Source organism: Rhagoletis zephyria, unplaced genomic scaffold (genome assembly GCF_001687245.7).
Source record: "Rhagoletis zephyria isolate East Lansing unplaced genomic scaffold, Rhagoletis_zephyria_1.1 Rzeph_scaffold_01423, whole genome shotgun sequence".
In the NCBI taxonomy this organism is placed as follows: domain Eukaryota; kingdom Metazoa; phylum Arthropoda; class Insecta; order Diptera; family Tephritidae; genus Rhagoletis; species Rhagoletis zephyria.
Window position 1 is genome coordinate 15,171 of NW_016158507.1, and position 21,326 is coordinate 36,496.

Genomic DNA, 21,326 nt, shown 5'->3' on the forward strand with positions numbered 1-21,326 from the left:
TGTTGCTATAAATTTTCGTGAAGAAATAAATATACGCGCCTTTTTTTCTTGAGAGCTGCATACTGATTTAAGAAATTATGATAGAATAAAAAATTTCGATGGCTAAGTGGAAGGGCTTTCTTTAACCAAATTCTGAAATAGGGTATTGTTGAAAAATTTGTTGAGTTAGGGCGTTTTCGAATCGGCTGCCGAGATACATACATAAGTCGATCTTCCACAAAGCCGTCTATTTCTTATGCATCGCTTTATATGAATTTTTTTTAGAGACCTGCAGACAGCCCTTTACTCAGATGGTCAGCTTTATCGAGCCAGTCTCGATATTTCTCTTTTCTGGCAATTCAGGGATATAAATTGTTTCTCAAGCCATGGTCTATGTGTGCGAGAAATTTTAATTAAATCAGTTGTTTCAGTGTGAAAAACAACATATCTTTCGTATATAGTGTAGTTTATATGAATGAATATAACTTTAGTTTTCTACCAATGCCAAATTGTTGTTTTCTGTTTACATTATTTAATCGGATAAAGTTTACTTGCATACATTTTTGGAAAATTGGCAACTCTACTCTAAAATAATTTCAAAATTGCTTGGTGTAAATGTGTACGAAACCTTGATCTAATATTTCAATTAACTAGTTAACTAGTTGGCGTTTTCTTTTCTACCAAAAATGCTGTGTTTTCTTTGTCCTTTCATTAGTATTTGTGCGTAGAGGGCGGTAGAAAAGAAAACGTCATAAGTTAAAGTTGCCTTTTAGAACAGACAGCTACCATTTTCAAAAATATAATGTATAAAAAGTTTTATTTGTCTTGCTTCATTTGAAATCCGCATTATAAAGTTTCATTTAGCTTCTCATTTAATTGCAATATAATTTTAAAACTCTACAAAAATATTTTATGAACGAAGTTTGCTTGAACCTCTCTGTATTCAAATGTTTAATTTAACTTGTCTACTAAATTCATTTTGATTAACTAAATAGGTGGCAATCCTACTCAAAATATTTTCGATATACATAAAGCTTTTTAAACCTCTATCGCTTGATACCTATACCAAAATATTTCACTTAACTCGTATTTTTTTTTTTTTTGATTTTCTTGATTGTAATTTTTTGAGAAACTGTCAACCTTCTTCGAAAATATTATCGAACTAAGGCTTTGTTAGACCTCGTATATTACGATACTCCCACTCTCCCTTTTCTCGGTCAGACTAATTCGAGGATGCCTTTCCTGTGATCTGGCACCCATAAATGTTTGACAATAAAATACTTAAACGCGCCCGTAGAAGAGGTCAGGCATTCCACATCTAGATTTGAGCATATTATGAGCATTTCTAAATCCCTAACTGAAGTTTGGCTATCAGAGATAGATAATTATGTATATGCATATCTCCCTTGCCGATGTACCGCTTCCTAAAGAGCAGCAACTTTTGCGTAGAGAACAATACAGCAAAAGTAAACGCTTAGGTTTTAGGTTGATATAAAGCTTCCTGCGTAAGGGAGGAGCCCTTCCGTCAAACTTCAATCCATCCGTGTAAGCTCCACACTGTAAGGATATATCTGACTCTTATGAGCTATGGCATTGGCATCATGTCCGCCGGTGCATCCTTCAGACTTCTAACGACCGCGCACTCATATCTAGCCTCCAGAACCTGAGTCAGATAAGCGCACAGTGGCCCTTAGTATTACCACAGCCTAATCATGAAATTTCTACGGGCTCTAGGCTATTAGGCATGCCGCTATTAGCCAGAATGGAAGTGGTCTAAGTGCCCCTCGAGAGCAATCCAACAAACGAAGGTTCATTGTATTGTCATAGAGCCAGGCAATTACATAGTAGAGTGTCTCACTGTTACCTTCTTTACTCAATGTTAGGTTGACACAACAGCTGCCCATCTAGGATCAAGCCCAAGTACTCGACTCTGTCGGAAGGCGCCAGCCGAATGCGTCCAATTGTACTTCAGTACTTCAGAACAAATTAGTGAACATCTTACTCCTTGGGATTAGTGCTGAATATGTCACGCTCATCTAGAGTATATTTCTTCTTATCTGGCTAAAGTTTACTTACTTACCGGCCCCAAAAGAAAAATTCCCAACTGCTCATTTTGCCACAAATTCTTGTAACAAATTTTTGCTCTTTAATTAAGGAAAGAATTTTTCTTTGTTGCACTGAAAAAATTCTGCAACAGACAAAATATTCCATATTTCATACGAATAAATATCTACATAGACACATACATATCGTCACCTGAAATGCAAAAGGACGTAGCAACATCATAACTGAAATGGAAAAAGTCGTGACTAATATATATATTTTTTTCATTAGATGAGATGTGGGAGTTGTAATTCGATGAAATCCATCATTTAAATTTTTCATTTGTTACAACTTTTTGTATTTCAGCGACGATGTTTGTTACGTCTTTTTGCATTTCAGGTGACGATATATGTGTACTGCTAGTACAACACATTCGCTTTAGCTGGTCTATTTCTAGGCGTATAAAAACCTTTCGGTAAATAAACCATAAATAAAAAGTGAGTGAAAAAGTTCAAATTTTGTTCACTGCTCTTACCGGCTCACAACACCGACTAGCCAGTTGGGGCGCTGACTATCCTCTGAAACTGTACTCACGTCAACCCTGTAAATTTTTGTGCATGAACGTGTATGTGTGTGTGTATTAGAATCTTTTGACGTGCTTTAATTTTAATGAGTTTTATCTACAGTTTGTAGAATATCCTGTAAATTTTAGAATTTTTCTTCACTCTGTAGAATATCCTTTATTTTTGTTTTTGTTGCGTTGAAAATATGTTCTAGCATTATTTTGCGTTACTGTATGTCTAATTCATCCTCTGCCAGAAAATAGTCACATAATTTAAGTCCTACTTCTTTGGCTACAAAAGTGGTTTGATGAAAAAGTATGTAAATGGATTTTTGGATTAGAATTACTTAATGGAGCTAAGCTATAGTGGTCAATATTGACCGCTGGCTATTAATATTGATTATTGACTGCTGAACATTGGCTTTTTACAATTCATTATGCATCATGTTCCGTTAACTTCTGACTATTAAATATTGATGATCTTTGACTAATGACTGTTGAGTGTAGGCCTGCGGTTATTACTAGAAGTTACTGAAAATTAGTCATGACTAAGCTCTGACTATTGATTTTTGACCAACTAACTAATGGCTATTCTTACTCACTATGGACCATTGTCGATTGCCGATTGACTATTTGTTATTGAGTATTGACTGTTGACTACTCATTGCCTTTTGAAGATCGACTAGTCTTTGGACTTGCCTATTCACTATCGACCATTCATGACTCTGAAAGTTTAATGAGGTAAATTTGAACGTATTATACGATAGTTGAGTCTCTTGTAAGGCAATTGAAATACAATAGGCAAGATAGTTTGAAAGCTTTTGTTTATTCTGGCGCGAAAGTCTTACCAAAAAGGCTCCCTTGCCATTTTTTTTAAGCTTTTTTGACAGAAAGCACTAGTATATCATTTTGCTCATTATGCTCTAACGGTCGCAATGTCCGAGTGGGCAAAGCACTTTCGTGCCATTCGAGAGAGCCGAGGAGTCCCCGTGCAGTGGAATTTTTTAAACATTTTTTTTTCTTTTTTTTTAATTTAAGTTTCTTTTAATTTTGAGATGTTATTGTTCTTAAAGGAGTGTGTTTATGAAATTTTTAGAAAATTAATTTTTGTGTATTTTTTCTCTTTTTTTAATTTAATTTTTAACACATCAATATTTTAAAAAGAAAAATGTTGTTTTTAATTTCATTAAATTTTTTAAAACTTGTATTTTTTTCTTTTTCCAAATCAACGTTTTTCATTTAGATCCTATAAATTTTTAGATTCTATTGCTTTAAAATGAAAAATAGTTTTTTTAATTTCATTAAATGTTTAGGGTGTTACTTAATTTTTCCCCTTTTTTATTATTTTTTTATTTAGGCTCCTTTATTTTCTAGATCAAATTATTTTGAAACGAAATTTTTTTATTTTACTAAATTTTTCCTTTTTTTTGTGTAATTTTCTTTAAATTTTTAATTCAGAAATAGATTTAATTCTTTTTAATAACAAATTAATTTTTAAAAAACTTTTCTGTTAATTTTTTATTTTTTTATAAAATTTTTAGATTTTATTGTTTTAAAATGAAAACATTTTTTAATTTGATTTAAATTTGGGTTTTTAAACGAAATTTTAATTTATTTTTTCTTGTTAACCCATTGTAACCATTTTCTAAACCAGTCTTCCAAAATATGATAAATAAATTTTTTACGATTATTTTGTCTACAAAAATTAGAGAAATGAGAAAAACTACATTTTTATTTTTATCTAGTTTCAATAAAATAAGAACCAATAAAAATTGTGATACCTGTTCAAATTTATTCGCCAATGATATTAAAATTTGCATGCAGTAGTTTGTATACTAAATTTTGACTTTGGACAAAAAAAAAATGAACTTTGAAGTTGATTCAAACACTACTTTAAGCTAAAAAATATAATTATTTCAATATGTATATCGTACAAATGCTGGCAAAGGGTTAATTTAATTTTCTTTGATTTTCAGGTTTTATTTTTTTTTTAAATAAAAATATATACATACATACTATTTTTATTTTTATTTAATTTTTAGAACACTTATTTCTAAATGACAAACTGAAAAGCCCTAACACCTGCTCATTAGTAGATCTTTTAACTAGCCTTTCGGAAGAGAAAAGAGCTCCCAAGATAGTTGCCAGAGTTGGCCAAAAAGTTTAACTTAACTAATCAAGTTACTTTTTCTTTCTCATTTCAGCAGTCATCACTCAAAACGACACTGCCTACTTTTATGCTGATAAAAAATTTTTCGCAACGAAAAAAGTAATTAAATAGAAAAGCAGAAAAAAAAACTGGAAAGCTAAACTGTGAAGAAGCACAACTATTTATGCAATTCTAAAGAAAATTCAATCTTTCAACTTAGACCCACTCGAATAGAAAATACAAAAAAAATGCTAACTACTACAATCAACACAACAACAACAGCCACTTTAACTACTACAGACACATTAAGTAGAAGAAATTCGACGTCACATCATCATCATCACAATCCACACCCGCGCTACAACAACACCCACAAAATGTTCTCCCAGCAGTGCCTTTCTTCCCACAACTACAACTATCGACTACTACAGTTTGCTCTACTGTGCACAGTGGTGCTGCAAGTGGTGCCGGTGGCGCACAGTTTCGATATTGGTGAGTATGCGAGCAAAAAATACTAAATTATTCTACGAGCACATCCACAAATAGTTCTTTAAATAATCGTTTTTATTTAGTTCTTTACGAGGAATTTTTAATGAAAATTTTTTTTTGCATATTTTCATAACTTTAGCTTTAAAATTGTTTCCATTGGTTTGCTTTAAAATAAACGCTGCTTTACCGACATAGCTGGCCGCAAGTCCATTGACCGCCACAACAAGGTGTGTGCAACACTTCAACAATTCTGACTAAAGCTGCGCTATGAAAAATTACTTTTGAAATGCGAAGAGCGAGGCGGTGGTAACAGCAGCCTTAAAAACAGCAACGCCACGCACATCTCATTAATTTTAACTCTTTGCCGGCATGATGCCACAACCAGCAGTGTTCCTGCCACATGCAGTTCAGGGAAGAAGTGGCAGTGTGCGGTGTGTCTGAAAATAACACAGCCGCAGCATGGCGGCAACGAATGTTGCAGCTATACCATCTGCCTCTGTCGGGCTTCTTATTACTCAGCCCCTCTCTCTTTTGTACGGTTTCCCCTTCTGTGCTCCACCGAAAATCGTTTTTCCAACATAGAAGAGAATTATTGTGCTACTCTTATTTTACTTTTTTACTGCTGCTGCCAATCCAATCAACAGGAAACCAATCATGCCACCAAATAGTTTAGCCACACAGTGGGTGCAACAGCTGCGCCATGCGCCCGGTACGTCATTAATTGACACTCAAGCGTGTAGCCACAAAGATGAACGGAAAATTAAAGAAGCGAGTTCGTTTTTTGTTTTGTTTTGTAGTTGACGGCCATGCAAAATGCTGCAGACAAATATAGAATGGCAGCAGAGAACGCCATGGTTTGCATGTTTGCACAGTGGGCGGAGAGTATCAAAAAGTGAAAGTAATTAAATCCTCTATTTTGTGACAGCAATAAGAGACGAGCCCAAAATTTGAGTAAAATTAAGAATATGATGTATTTCCGTTAAGGTTGAATTAATATTTTGCGGACTACCTACACATTTTTGTTTTGTTTTTCTTAATTTCATTTCGTTTTACTTATTTTTATTTTATTATTATATTTTATTTTACATACTCTTATATTTTATTATATTTCAGTTTATTTTAATTTGTAGCTTTTTTATGCAATTGTTTTAATTTACCTAACTTTTTTTTAATTTTTTTTTATTTTTGTATGTAATTTAACTTTTTTATTTTATTTTATTTTATTTTATTTTATTTTATTTTATTTTATTTTATTTTATTTTATTTTATTTTATTTTATTTTATTTTATTTTATTTATTAAGTTTAATTGAATTTACTTGATTTATCTATTATTTAATTTAATTGTATTTTTATTTTCTTTTTTACATTTTTTACATAATTTTTTTAAATTTAATTTAATTTAAATTTGTGTTTCATATTTATTTATTAGCAGCCATTTAAGCATCATCTGCCAGTGTGCACCATCACTGGGATGGCCAGCGTCTGTTATCGGTATTTGATTCTATTTTTTTGGTTACCGTGGCCGCCACTGCCGCCAAGAAGCTCGTGCGTGAAAAAAGCTCACCGCGGGTGGTTTATTGCTTGCAAAAGTTGGCCGCCACAACACCGATGCCTGTGGAGCGCACAACCACCAATGATCTAGCTGAAAGTCAGGAAGATGCTGTAGCATCCTCAGTGCGCGTGTTAGCAGGCAGGTAGGCAAACGGGTTCAATGCTTGCATGTAGCCTCCTCTTTGGCGAAGCGCTTCACCACCCGTGGTGCAAATTTTGCTCATTTTTTTCCTTTAGATCTCTCCTCTTTCAGAAGTCTTCCCCGTCGTATACGCTTAAGACACCTCTTGCGATTTTAATGAGCACGTTGCACATTTTAATGCTTTGATTTAATTGAAAAAGAGTTTTTAGTGCCACTTTAACATACATTTGCATTCAGCGTAACATTTTGGTGATTTCTTAATTGTTTATTATTTGTTTTTACGTTAATTGTTTACCGTCATTTACACATCATTTATGATCAAACCAGTTCGATGTTTTTTTTCTGTTTAATACAATCTCAGTTATGGTCAATTAGCGATTTTAAGTAAGAAAAAACTTTTTTAAATTACACTGTATAGAGCGGCGGTTCTCGAAACCATAAAGTTAGATATTTGGTTCCATGTATTATCCAGTAGGACAGGAAAGGTCTGGCGGCAGTTTCGGCCACTTTCAACTCTAATTATTTAGTTTCAGCAGCAGATACCTTAAGGGCCGGTTGTTCAATGTCTGGTTATCACTACTTGCCGGTTAGACATTCTTATCGACGATTTCGACATCATGCGTATAACATGTGATCGATAAAGCAGTTGTTGTATCTAACCGGAGCTTCTACCTCCGATTTGTGCTAATCAGACATTGAACAACCGGCCCTAAAACTAAAAGGCTTACGTGCGGCGTCAAGTTATGGCTGCGCTGTATCCAAATGACCCTCGATCATGTTTAACAAGCGCCAATCTCTTTCCGAGTAACTGTGCAGATGGACTACTTTAAGCGTATATAAGAGTAGCTTGCTTTCAGGATGTCAGCATCAGCTTACATATGAAGTATTCAGAAACGATTCAACCATGCCTCCGACTATTCGCGAGCAGTTCAAAGCTCTATGACCCCTATTTTTGCTAGAAATCCACCGAGCATCTCGAGGGATTTTCGCTCTCAGTACTAGGTTCAGTAAATCGCCATACTTTGCTTTCTGAAAAAGTTGCTGGTTGCGATGTGAAAGCTGTACAATTTATCTTATAAAATCATCTAAAGTTACTCGAGGGTATGCGAAAACCTATTTTCACCAAACGCTTAACTGCAGTGATCGGCAAGCAGAACTCTTTCAGGTGTGAGTGAGGCTGTTATCAATATCGCCAACGAAGTGAAGTATCATGGTTTAATTATAGACTCAAAACATCTGTGCAAGACTCATATTGATGCTACCACATCCAGCACAATGGTGTGCAAGCGTGTAGCAACAGAAAGACTTTGGGTTATCGAGCAAAAGATTTTGAAATGGATGTGCACCATAATTGTGTGATCAATAAGTGCCTCTATGGCGGTGGCTTGGCTTTCGAGAACTACTTAGTGAACGGTGAAGCAGTAGAGGGCTTTGAGAGGGCGAGGCGCACATGTCGAAATGTAGTTTTTTTTTTCCTAAACCTCACAAAAGAAGGCTTGAGCGAAGGAAAATTCTTATTATCTAGGAACCAGGAAAAGCTAGGTTCCCAGCTGCTAGTAGTCGTTTTACCTAGAGCTGACATGAATAAGAAGAAAAACAAAAGAGCACCATGGACTACACCTATTGGGGCATGTCCTCGTCAGCACTCTGCCATGGAACACAAACGTCTCCTACTTTATTAGGACCTTATTTCATTATTCTTCCCATCACGTATTTGCAGTAGCTGAATGACTTTATAAATACATCGCAATAAATGTATTTTCCTTAATACTTAATTCAGGCAACTACTAGTAAATTTATGGGAAAGTCCAAAAATTTTTTGACCAAAATTCGTACCCTAAATAATCCCTTATTCTTACTTATCTCTGCTACCGAAGTCTTCATTAGCCATCCTCTACAACGATCTTCAGAGGGGTGACTGCGCAACAGACTTAGTAGGGGTTGCGGCGAGGGAAGTTCCTATAAGAATTGCAGCAAACTGATCTGGCCATCCATCTACTCTACATTTAATAACTACATACATAGATGGAAGAAAATGTCGAAATAAAATACTCCGCTCACATTCAAAAAACAGTTTGCTTATTATTTACTAAACCATCACTCTAAAGATTCTTCGCACAAATGACTAAAAATCCAACTAAAATCAATGCAAACCAACTGAAAGTGATCATAAATCAAGCGCGCTTTGATTACTTGTCTTTCCTTCTTTGCTAACCAACCACACAATCTACGAGTATTTAATTAGATTCGTCGACGCATTTACAACACACAAATGACTTATTTCCCAACATAAATGTCATTTATAACAATTTATGCTGTGGTGAGCTACAAACAAATATCCATAGTAAATAGGTAGAGCTCGTGAAGAAGTCACCAAAGCAGGACGCCACAGTCTGTTACTCACTCAGTCATAGAGTCATTTAAGTAGAAAGTCCCGCAGTTACAACTAACCAGACATTTGTGTATTTTATGTATGTATGTATGTACCTACGGCTAGCAGCTCCCAGCTCATACATACAATTCAACAAGCTGAGCGAAGAACACAAAAAACCATCCATCATTTTGTCTATTTACGCTGTAAAATCACTTCATCATCCGCGTTGCACCGCATTGACGCATGTGATCGGTGGTCGTCGTTAGAGTCGCGCAGGCGCAGGCGCAATGCAATGCGTTGCATACTTATTTTATTAATATCGTTGTTGTTGTGTATGCCAAATACATAACAGATTTTTAGTCTTTTTTCAACTTTTTGCTTTTCATTTTCAATCAATTTCATTTTCATTTCATTTATTGCCAAGTCTACACTCCATCACAAAAACGCATAAGCGGCAGAGCAAGAAGATTCCCTTGATTTGGCTTGTTGTTGGGCTTACATACAACATACACATGTACATATACATGCTGATAACTCCCTGGGGGAGTTGTCTGTCTCCTGGGAAATGGCATGGCATGCATAAGGCACAGCAATGCCATTCATTGTTGCTGATGTCTGAATGTCGCGCTACTGCTTGATTGCACCGCCTCGGCGAGACTGTGATGGTTGAGTGGCTTGGTTGCTGGGTTGCCTGTTGGCTGGCTGGTAGCTTGTTGTTGTTGATGGGCGCGTCCGCGCGTCCGTTGGCAAAAGAAGAAGTTGTGAAGAAGAAGTTGTGAAGAAGAAGTTGTGAAGAAGAAGTTGTGAATATGCGGCTTGTGACGCGTTCTTGAATTTTTTGAAATTTATTACCTTCCATTCTTATTACTGATTTCCAACGATTTGTTGCATAAATGCATAACTACCAAGATAGGCGTTACTTAAGTGCGTGATTTACCTTTGTGCTATAATACTTGTACTGTTATGGTTGATAGTATGGGCATTAGGGAGCCTCATGCTCTTAAATGCCTGGACATGTTCAAATGTTTAATTTTCCTTTTCGCGTTGCCAACATCTCATACTCTACATGAAAACCCGTCCTTCATTTCGCTGTTATAAGATTTGGCATAATTTTTGCACTAAAACTGTCCTGCGTCACTCCGATCTCCGTAGGCCTTCGGATAAGTTTTCCATACTTTTTTGCTCAGGGGCCAATGAAGGTATGCATTTTTGGTCACAAGTAATGCGTAAATTTTAGCCATTTAGAAAATACGCACTCTTCACTTAGTGGTTACATGGAGAGGCGGCGACAATCTGAAATATTCAGCAAGAATAGTTGGTCAAGCGTTTGAAGTCCAACTTTTTCAAAGACCGATAATCTCAGAAGAAGTGTTCAATATCTTAGGTTACGTTAGGTTGTCGCGGTTTTCTATAAGACACACTTCTGCTCAGGGCCCATTGTGATGCTGCATCTGGGGTTAGAAACTCCCAATCCCTCCTAAAACCATTTTGAACCGCAATTGCTTGACAGTTTTGCAGGTGATTTCGTAATGCAATCTGCATACTTTAGTTACCCTCTCGGACATAAGTATCTTGCAAATTTGTTAGGGTATTCCTATTTTGTCGTATATATCTTCAATAGGAAGCTTTATACCGCAGTGTCCCGGAACCCATATCACCTTTGGGCGAACTGACACACCGCATTGCTTTCACTCTTCCTTTGAGTATAGGAGGGTCGTAAACAGCAGCAGGTTTCGGAAGTTCATAGTCCACAAATCCCGGATCTCCTTAGTATACTAGCGTGACCGCTTTTGGTATTTGAGTACTTATTTAGAATGTTCATTCGAATTGCCACACCGCTCCCGACCTGTTTGGCATGTTGGTCTACCGGAAGAAAATTTAGTAGGGCATACAATGCTTTAGATGGTGTTGTTCTCACCGCACCAGTTATTAGTGTGGTCGCAAGCCTTTTGGACATATTTTATACTTCTTTTTCAAGATTACCCATTCCCCAATGCTGTTCCACCATAGCACTATATCGTGATAGAAAATTGGCCTTACTACCGCCAGTGTAAATTTTGGGTTCCACGATCCATCTTTTTCTCAACATTTTAAAGGTATTCCAGATGTAGCTGATTATTATTCCTTATGCAAAGCTTTCGAGTGATAAATTTCGGTAGTTTTACTTTTGATTTCCCTGAGTTAGGCGATCTTCTCCACCGCGAGGATATTTTTAACCTTACCTTACCGGTCTATCCGTTGCCTCATTCCCGTATATGTCCTTACGCTATAGAATCCATATAAGGGAATTTCGCATTGACCAGAAATTTATACCATTTTTCTCCTAAAGTCGTGCAAGAGTTACGACCTAATCGAGGAAGAAATGAAATAGTCGTCTGGCAATGCTTTTATACCGGATGGGAGTCTATTTATTATATCACTTCTGCCTTACTTTTCAGCACATTGTTGCCCGAATGTGATGATGGCAGTCAGCTGTCGATAAAAAGATTTATCGGTATCCGGCCCCCTGGCAAACAGAAGCTGTGCTCTAAATTTCACTGAGCTTGTTATAGATGTAATACTTATCAGCGATCAGAGAATAGTTTTACATATCCTCCTACCTCTTGCTAAGTATTCCTTTGGCTACACAAACGGTTACCGAGACCTTTGTGGTCTAGAGCAACTCCAATATATTGAACTCAGCTCTTTACCGTTACATAGGTTAAGTAAAATTTGATAATTTTTGCCCGTTTATAAAGAACACCGCGATGCCAGTTCTAAAATAAACTTTCTTTAGAGAGTGCATGAACTACTCTGCTCCTTAACAGAAATACGCTACCGGATGCAGAAATTCTGCCACATTTCTGTAAGCGCCTCATGTATAGAATCTGCTCTGACATTATAACATACTAAAGACCAATAAATTATTCCGTCAATTCATGAAAAACCACTACGGTACTACGCACAAGTATTTTTTCGCTAGTCGAATTTGAGCTCTAAGCTCTCTCGTCGGTTTCTTTTTAGTCCACTACCCGCACAATCTAACCCTCTAAAAGTTAGGGAACAAAATTGTTTGTACGTCGTTTCGTTGCGGATGTTCGTTGGTCGAGAAAAGCAGTGATTCAGCTGCTAACTGCAACAGTCAATGTCATCACTTCTTTTTGCCTTAGCGAACCCAATACCATTTTTAATTTTTTTCTATCGTCTTTGATATTTATGAAGTCCTTGGATGACTCGCTGAGAATATCTGTCCCTATATACTAATCTGAGCAGTCCAAGTAGTAGTCCAGTAGATTGTTTGACGTTGAGGTGAAATACTTCATGCACTCTATTGTCCTAGCGTTCAATATTTTATAGTCTATCGCTAATTCGTAGATGAGTCCCATCGTCCCTGCGCTTCGATGAGTTAGCGTCTTCATTTGTAGTTTTGCCATCTTATCATTTGTTCGTCATCTTCCTACCGTTTGTGTAGTCCCAGCGAAACTCGAAGGCTCGGGTTCTAGTAATCCATCTGTCCTCTCAGGTTTTGCTCTTTGCTATTAAGAACGTTAATCTTGGAATGAGGCAGGTTTACATTTCGCTAATTCAGCATAGTATACAGAAATATCCGAATATTTTTCAGGTAGAGGTTTATACCATCTTTCTGTGTGTGAAGCTCATTATAAAAAGAAGCTACTGGAACGAAAGGATTGTACTTATAAGTGAAAGCAACATCCAGTTATCATTACTAAGAGGGATAGAGGGAAATGAGACAACGGCCTGGCTCGCAAGGCAGGCGGATAGTCACCCAATTGATTGGCCTCGAAAGAAGGTCGCATCAATTATGAAGGCGCTCAGGAAGGAGATGAGCGCAAGGAAAGCTCCTAACTGGACATAAAAGGACGAGGTTCTAGCACCTAACTCGCTTCCCAAAGGCGAAACTTAGAATACAAACAGATATCCTAGCAGAACGTTGAAGACTAGGAGTGCATCTGTAAAGGCTGGGAATATGCTCAAATGATCTTTGCCGCTTATGCGATGCGACCAGTAAGACACCATTATATATTCTCATCGAGTATGATGGCGTCTGCATAAGACGTGATACATAGAAGTCTGGGCTAACTTTGATCACAGCTGGAGCACATTAGCTCCAACCACCGATAGCGCTGCTTTACTTTCTTAGGGTATAAGGTTTAGAAAAAGTAGTATTCCTATCTAATTTTAATATCTCATTGTATCTATCTTTATCCATATTGACAACTGAGTGGAAGATCGACCTTACCTCGGCAGCCAGTCCGAAAACCCCTATATCAGAAAACTTTTCAATATATGTACATATTTTCATTTGAGATAGGACGTTTTCGAACTGGCTGATGAAATAGGTCGATTTTCCACTCTGGTGTCGATATAGTGTATAGACTGCTGTTGTTGTAGTCCCCACTAAACATGAGTATGTTGTACACATTCCGTAGTGCTTGCTTTCCTATAAAATACTAAATTTTATTCAATATCTTTAAAAGATTTTCAGAAATTTTATGAAAAGTTTAATTTATTCACGAAGTAGTTTAAAATTTAAAATTTTGTTTCGCTTCAGGCCATTTTCTAAAGTAAAATCTCAGCACCTTTCAAGAGTAAAAAGAATCACGCGGCACCGTAATGTACATACAAACCAATGCTGCCCTTTTGTCGTTGGTTGGCCGACTAGTCAGAATCAATTCAATTTCGACGCAATCGAGTCAAATCGGCAAGGTAAACGGCAGCCGCACGCGGTTTTTTCGCTCACTTTTTTCTTGTCACTCAGAGGTGCGTTCATTTAGAAACAATTGCAGCGCCAACAACGGCAAACGCGTAGACAGTAAAGCAAAGTGAATTGTGCAAAAAAACCGCAAAACAATGCAAGTCATTCTGAAGTTTATAAATAAATTTTCAACTGACATGAAACAATTCATTGCCTACTACTCCTTCTTCACCAGCGCTGCGCGCTCCTTCTGCAATAACTGCCTCCCCCGTCAGCTGCTTTGACTGGTATGCAAAGCGGCAACTTGCAACATTGCAAGCATAAGCACTCAAAAGTTGTATGTTGCACGTAGCATACATACATATATGGTTTTTGTTATTATTATTATTGCCATTTTTTTGCTACTTCGTTTTTTTACTTTACACATGCGTTTTGACTTTAGGCTTGCTGATATGTGGCATTTGAATTTAAAGTGGCAGGCGTCAGTGCAACTATGTGGAAATGAAGCGCCGCCGCGATGTGCGTTGGAGCTGCATACTGGCCGGTGTGGCAGCAGCTATAATAGCTCCGGCAGTAGAAGTCGCCAACGGTGGCAGTGATGCATTCATTTGGAAAATTTGTGTTACATTACTTGTCTTGGCGTCACACGATTGTGGTCGTCATTCGCAATTCGTTTTACACACGTTTGCCTCCAACAAATACCTAGGCATGGATGTGCATACATATGTATGTACATATGTATATATAAGGATATTCTGTGTAAATATGTATATATCTGCTATCTTTATATCAACATGTGTTTGCTGGCGCGTGTTCTAGCCGAACTGTATGAATAATTTGCTATTTGTCACAATGTAAAATGGCACACAGCTGCGTTCTATAAATACAACAACAAAATTAACAACAAATAAAGATAAATTGCAATTGACTCTTTTTGAGGTGGGTAAAAGTTGTTTGATGTGTGAATCTTGTACATCCATAATTTAACAAATTTAATGCGGCTGATTTTTTATAGTATAACCGCGGCCTATGGAAATGAGGAAAAAGATTTAAAGTCAGAGCAGAAAACATTTTTTGAAAGCGTAAAAAGTATTAAATGAGTGCCAATACGATTGAAGCACCAACTTAGTTCTGAATTATTCTCCCAGATATCCGCTTGTGTCCTATAAGTCATATCATTAAAGAAGAAATCCGGTGCCCTGAATAGCCCGTGAATAATGGTAATAGCTGCACTTGGACTATAGACTTTGTTTGTGTCGGAGCTGAGCTCTGCGCACGTAAAAGGCGTACACAACATAACCTAAAATAACAAAACTTAACATAAAATAACCTAACATAACATGACATGACGTAACCTAGTATGACCTAACATAGCATATCATAACACAACATAACATAACATATCATAATGTGCATAACATTGACAGTTCATTACAAGCTTTCAGACCAAATTTTTCGTTCCTTTTTTCCAACTTAATAGAATATCCCTACTGGAACTTTTTTGCATTCGAAATTGAATTGACTGCAGGTTTCGAAATCCTCTCAGGCAAATTGTTGAAGAAAACTAATCCAACTACTTTGTAGTCCGAAAAGAAACACATAGAGTAAAAGCTCCCCTTGTCGAAAGTGACAATAAGAGGAAGTTTTCGTAGAAACCTTTTTAAAGCTTTCCAAAGATTTTGTACGTACACATAGAGTAAAAGCTCCCCTTATAGTAAGAGTTTTAAGAAAGTGACGATCAGAGGGAAATATTTAAAATGCTACTACTTATATACGTGTTACTTTACTGCTGCCTTTATTCTTAGCTGACAGATAAATAATTTTTTGATACATTTAAGGAGTTCACAAGGTGTTGTATACTGTCGTACTGTTGTATGTCATAAACTTTAAACGGCTAAAACTATATTTAGGGAATTCGCAAGCTAACATAAAAGTTTTATTATGAAATTTCACCCAATTAAAAAATAGTTGGTGGTGATTTCAAGTCCTCTAAACATTTATTTAGCCGTTAAAAACTTTACAACATTAAACAATACGACAAGTACCAAACCTTGTGAACCACCCAATTATTTTAGTTTTCACATCTTTAGCTTATAGAAGGGGTTGGCTTTTTTAACGGAACCCAAAATTTGAAATTAAATACAACAAATAATAAATAAAGACATATTTTACACTAGCAGTCATTTTTAATCATACTAAAATTATAAAGATACAGAGAGATTTAAGAGAGCTTTATTTCGTGAATATTTTTGAAGAGAGTTGCCACCGTTTTAGAAATGAATACTCAATTTAATTTACAAGTTAAATGAAATAGCTTTAAATATATGGATATCGAGAAGAGAGTTTTATTTTGAAAATATTTTTGACGAGTGTTGCCACCTATTTAAAAATTCAAAACCAATTAAATTAACAAGCAAATTACATGTTTTAATCCGGGAGTCAAACGAGTTGAGTGTAACAAAGCTTTATTGCAAACATATCTTTGAGTAAAGTTGGCACCTGTTTGGAAGTTCACAGTCTATTCATTTACTAGCTCAACGAATTTTTTCAATATGGGTATCACACGAAAGAGGTTAAAGAAAGCTTTTTTTTGTAATTTTTTTGAAGATGGTTGCCACTTGTTTAAATAATTACAACAAATTAAATTAAATATTTTAATATGGGTAACGATAGAAGTTTAAGACGCTTTATTTCTAGCAAATTTTTGAAGAGGGTTGTCACCTGTTAGTAATTTCGAATCAATTTAACTGACTATTCGAATTAAATATTTTAATATAAGTTGCGATCCCGTACGAGTCCGGACTGGTCAGAAATAGTCAGAATCAGTCAGATTTTACTGGAAAGCGATCCCGTACTCGGTTCTCTGACCATTGAGAGGACAAAAAGGAGAGTAAATACGGTTTTATCTCTGTCAGAAGTTACTAATTTTAGTCCGAGAATTTTTTGCTGGTAAATTCTTGTAAATGTGTCAAACGATCAGCTGTAGTGTGTTTGGCAACCAGATTGTAAGCAAAAGAAAAGTGCACTGTGCTAATTCATGTTGAAAAGTATTTAATTACTTGTTTAAGTGGATTCTAATGAATTTGAAAGAATTTTTGGTTATTTACATGTGTGCGCTGAATTTGTGTTTACATAGAAAATAAGCAAAAATTTACAACCGAAACTTGGAGGTTATGTTGAAGTTGACAGAAGGAACCATTTTTTATTAGAAAGCGATCCCGTACTTTTCAATGTTACTCTCTCGCTCTGAGCGAATTTTTATTTTTTGACAGTTTTACGAGTTTTAGTTCGAGGAATACGGGACTGCACCAATAAAGTTAACTTTATTTATAAGACAGCACGGCCACCAGTTTAAAAATTCTAGTTCAATTGAATTAGTCGATATATGAAGATTTGTAATATATGTAAGTGTTAAACGGAAGAATTAAAGAATTTATTTTTGAAAAGGGTTGCCATCTGTTTTAAAAGAAAATTTTACGAGTTAATTAGTTTATTGAAATATTACATCGAGGTATTATGTATGTATTTATTATAAACGAAAAAAGATGATTTATAATAATTTTGAAACGATTTTTATAAGAGCGTTGCCTTATTTTTGAACTCAAAAAAAAAAATATCTGCCCATTATTTTCACGTGCAGACAATTTTCTATGCATAATTACTACAACCTCAACTCTTCTTCTATGCCAGTTGCCGCTCATTAATTGAAAAATTGCATTACAGTGTACGGCATTTGTGAAACTAGGAGACAAATGTGAAAGCACAACTCATTAAAAATTTGACACAAAAATTTATTAAAGCGACACAAAAGCGAACTAGTGTACGTATGTATGTGTGAACATGTGCAAGTCTAAACACAGTACACGAAAAAACTCAAAATAGCAAAAGACACAAGCAAATGCAGCAGCTTAGTTGGTTGCACGAAGATGCAAGTACAAAAAAAAAACTGCCTGAGAAAGACTGTCGCGCGCGAAACAGGGCATTCATTTACATTCACTTAACGAAAAAAAAAACTAAAAAAATTACGTTGACATAAATACAAACGGGGCATACTAGTACAAATAAAAAACAAACAAATGAATTTCGAGCAGCGTAAAAGCTTGTACAGCGTCGAAAGAGATAAGTGCAACGCAACGTTGCAACTTGGATACATAGCAGGCAGAAAAACAGGCGCGTAAATTAAAATAATGTGCACCCACCAGCGTTGCAATAAAAAGAGAGGAGGAAAAAAGTATTTTGATTTTCAAAAAAGTAAAACAAGTTTTTGTTTTTAATTTATTGTAAATTGGCAGCAACAGCAGCGAAAAGTGTCTGGCAGTCAAGGCAATGTGTTGCGGCTCATATGAAGCAATACAAACATATCTGTAAGCTTACATGCATCAACATTTCCTACACATCGCGTGCAATTATTTGATGCTGCGGCGTTGACCTCGCTTCTGCCTCTTCAATGCGTTCACCCTCAAGGCTACAATGTGTTGCAATTCAGCTGTATCTGGTGGAAAAGGCATTACTGTATGAGAAGCTTACGACAACTAATACACCTCTCCTCGAAGGCTCATCTGTCTTCCTCTGAACTTTGCACGGCGAAAAAAGGCAAAAAAACAACAAATGCGCGCTTTACTTGACAGTCAGTCTTTCCCTGCAAATTGTCGGTCTGGCAGCTTCCCAGCGATTCCTACTCTTCTGTCGCTCTTTTCAGTCCGATAGCAGCCAAGTTTTTCTATTTGTTTAAATAAATACATATGTATATTTTCCGTCCTCTTGCCGCAACGTTATGCCAAATAAAAACAGGCGAACACCGCCGATAAACAGTGGCTGCTTGGCCTGCCTTGCATTATAATCTCTAGCAGCGACTCTCGCATGCATCCACCCACCAAGCAACCAGCTCGAATTATCATCAATGAGAGTCTAACACTTCAGCAGCTGTACTCTCAATTGAATTGTGGCGTTGCATTGTCTCGTTGCAATTTTAACGTTGAGGAAGTGGAAAAAAACGCTGCCGTGCCGACATTTTTTTGTTTTTTGTTTTACACCCACTGATATTTTTTATTTTTATTTTTTTTTGTGAATCGCCATCAGTTCTTTTGTATGCGCGGCAGCTCTGTCGGTGCGCTTCAGTTGTTTTGATGTATGCGTTTGACAGACTCATTCCTTTTTATAACATAAATGCGGTTTTTTTTTGGTTGTTGTTGCTCATTTATTTGGTGCCTCTTTTTTATAGTAATAATTTCTTCGCTCTGTGTTTGTTTTTTTTGTACCCCGAACATGCATTTTTTGTGTTCATTTCTTTGATAATTGCTCACTTTTTGTAAGTGACAGCTACTAATGAGCTCTCAAAAATAGCGACAAATAAAGTAAAATGCTGTCAGTTTTGTGTTTGGAAATCTTTGTCATAACTGTCTGGTTTTTTGTAAGTAATTTTTTTTTATTTACATAGTTTTCAGAAAAAACTCCCTACTTACTTACTTACATACATTAGGGCGCCTCATCTAAAAAAGTTGCGGTATTCAACCGGAATTATAAAATTTATTATATTCGAAGGCTTCTACCAAGATATTTAAGCAAAATATTAGGCCTTAATTAGCCAGACCGATTTGAAAATATGTACCTATAAAAGCCTTAGTTTTTTTAATCCGTTGATAACTTTTTAATACCTTTTACAAAATTTTTTATTTATACAGACCTTTTAAGCTTAAATATATTTATAATCTGAAGTAATTTTTTTGGAAAATTTAATTTTAAAAACCACACAAAAAACTTGTTCTTTTGTGTGCTGATCAATTTTATTTACACTGCGCCTCAAAAGTATTTTTGTGTTGCTACTCCCTCCCAAAATTCGTATGGCTTCATTCATAAAAATAATATAGATTTGAAGAGCTTTATGAAGTTCGATTTCCAAACAGATTTTCGATTTATGAAACACATTTAAGTTTTTATGAATAAGAGTATTAGTTATTATATTTTCGAAGGTATTTGATCCTAGAAATTTAATTTGTACTAGTATAACTCAATTCTATATACCGTGCACTTTCCTCAAAGCTACATTAATTCTGTATTTACCTTATCGTATCACTTTAACTGAATACAATTTTTCAAATAGGTGGTAACCCACTGAAAAAATAGTTTCGTTTGCAAAGTTTCTTAGACCTCTTTTGTTTTATACCTATATTGCAATATTTCACTTATTTTTTCAATTTAATAATTAAAAAAAAAATTCAAACAGATGGCAACCCTCCTCAAAAGTATTTTTGGCAGTTAACTTTCCTAAATCTCTCTAGTTTGATACCGATATTGAAATATTTAATTTATCTTATCAATCAGGTAAAAATTTTCAAACAGGTGGCAATCTTCCACAAAAATTTTTTTGTCTGTAGGCCTTCAAAAAAACTCTTTATTTTGACAGCCATACTACGTTATTTACTTTATCTTATCAATAAACTTACACTGTTACTTTGAGACAGGTGGCAACTCTCTAATTATTTATTACCGATATTTTAAATTAGACCTTTACCAGTGCATTGGTGAAAACTGCATTCAATTCCATTTATTAGTTTTCGAGTGATGCGCGTACAAGCATACAGACAGACAGACGAAAATTCTAAAAATTGTTGATTTGGCTTCTGTTGCTCTAATAAAGACCCCATACTAGGCTTACTTTAATATCTATAATGTACAGACACTTTTATTATACATATGTATGAGTTTCGTTACTTTTATAGGCTTGGTTGAAAAACAAACCGATTTGTGGAAGTAATTTCAAATCGCTTCAGCTCACATAAATTTATATGTTTTCGAAATATTTTGGCGGAAATCTTAAAATATAATAAATTTCATATTGTGGTGGATAAGAAAACCGATTTTTCACATTGAGCGCGATTCACCCCTAATGTAGATACATTAAAAAAAAAATATTTTTCTTTCCCAAAAATGTTCTAAGTAAACTGTTTTTTGAAAACCACGCCACTTCTATTTATTACACAACTTTGTGTTTCTTAACCCATTTGTCATTCAAATTTTGTCTTCCTTTCTGACCTACATAAATAAATTTCCATCATGTAGCTCGTAGTACATTTTTTGTAACCAAAATGTTGTATCTTATTTTTCTAATTATAAGTTCTTCTCTTTCTCTTTTAGCTACATGCAAACAACCACTGGGCATGGAGTCTGGTGCAATTACAGATGCTCAAATAACTGCCAGCTCAGCGCATGACACAGGCTTCGTTGGGCCGCAACATGCAAGGTAAGACCAAAGACAGTTTGATTTTCGCGCATTCGAAGTGCCTTATAGGGTTCACACACGATGCGTCTGACTAACCAGCCATTTTGATTTTGTTTGCTAA

General features: G+C 35.6%; 1 protein-coding gene across 1 annotated transcript in view; it reads left to right on the forward strand.

The window, feature by feature from the left end:
- Window positions 1-4,787: 4,787 nt before the first annotated feature.
- smal (smoke alarm) overlaps window positions 4,788-21,326 on the forward strand; it is an 82,079-nt gene continuing 65,540 nt past the window's right edge. The window contains exons 1-2 of the mRNA XM_017617510.1: window positions 4,788-5,225; window positions 21,121-21,226. Coding sequence (XP_017472999.1) covers window positions 4,982-5,225; window positions 21,121-21,226 — 350 coding nt within the window. The 5' untranslated portion in view covers window positions 4,788-4,981. The remainder of the gene's footprint in view (window positions 5,226-21,120; window positions 21,227-21,326) is intronic.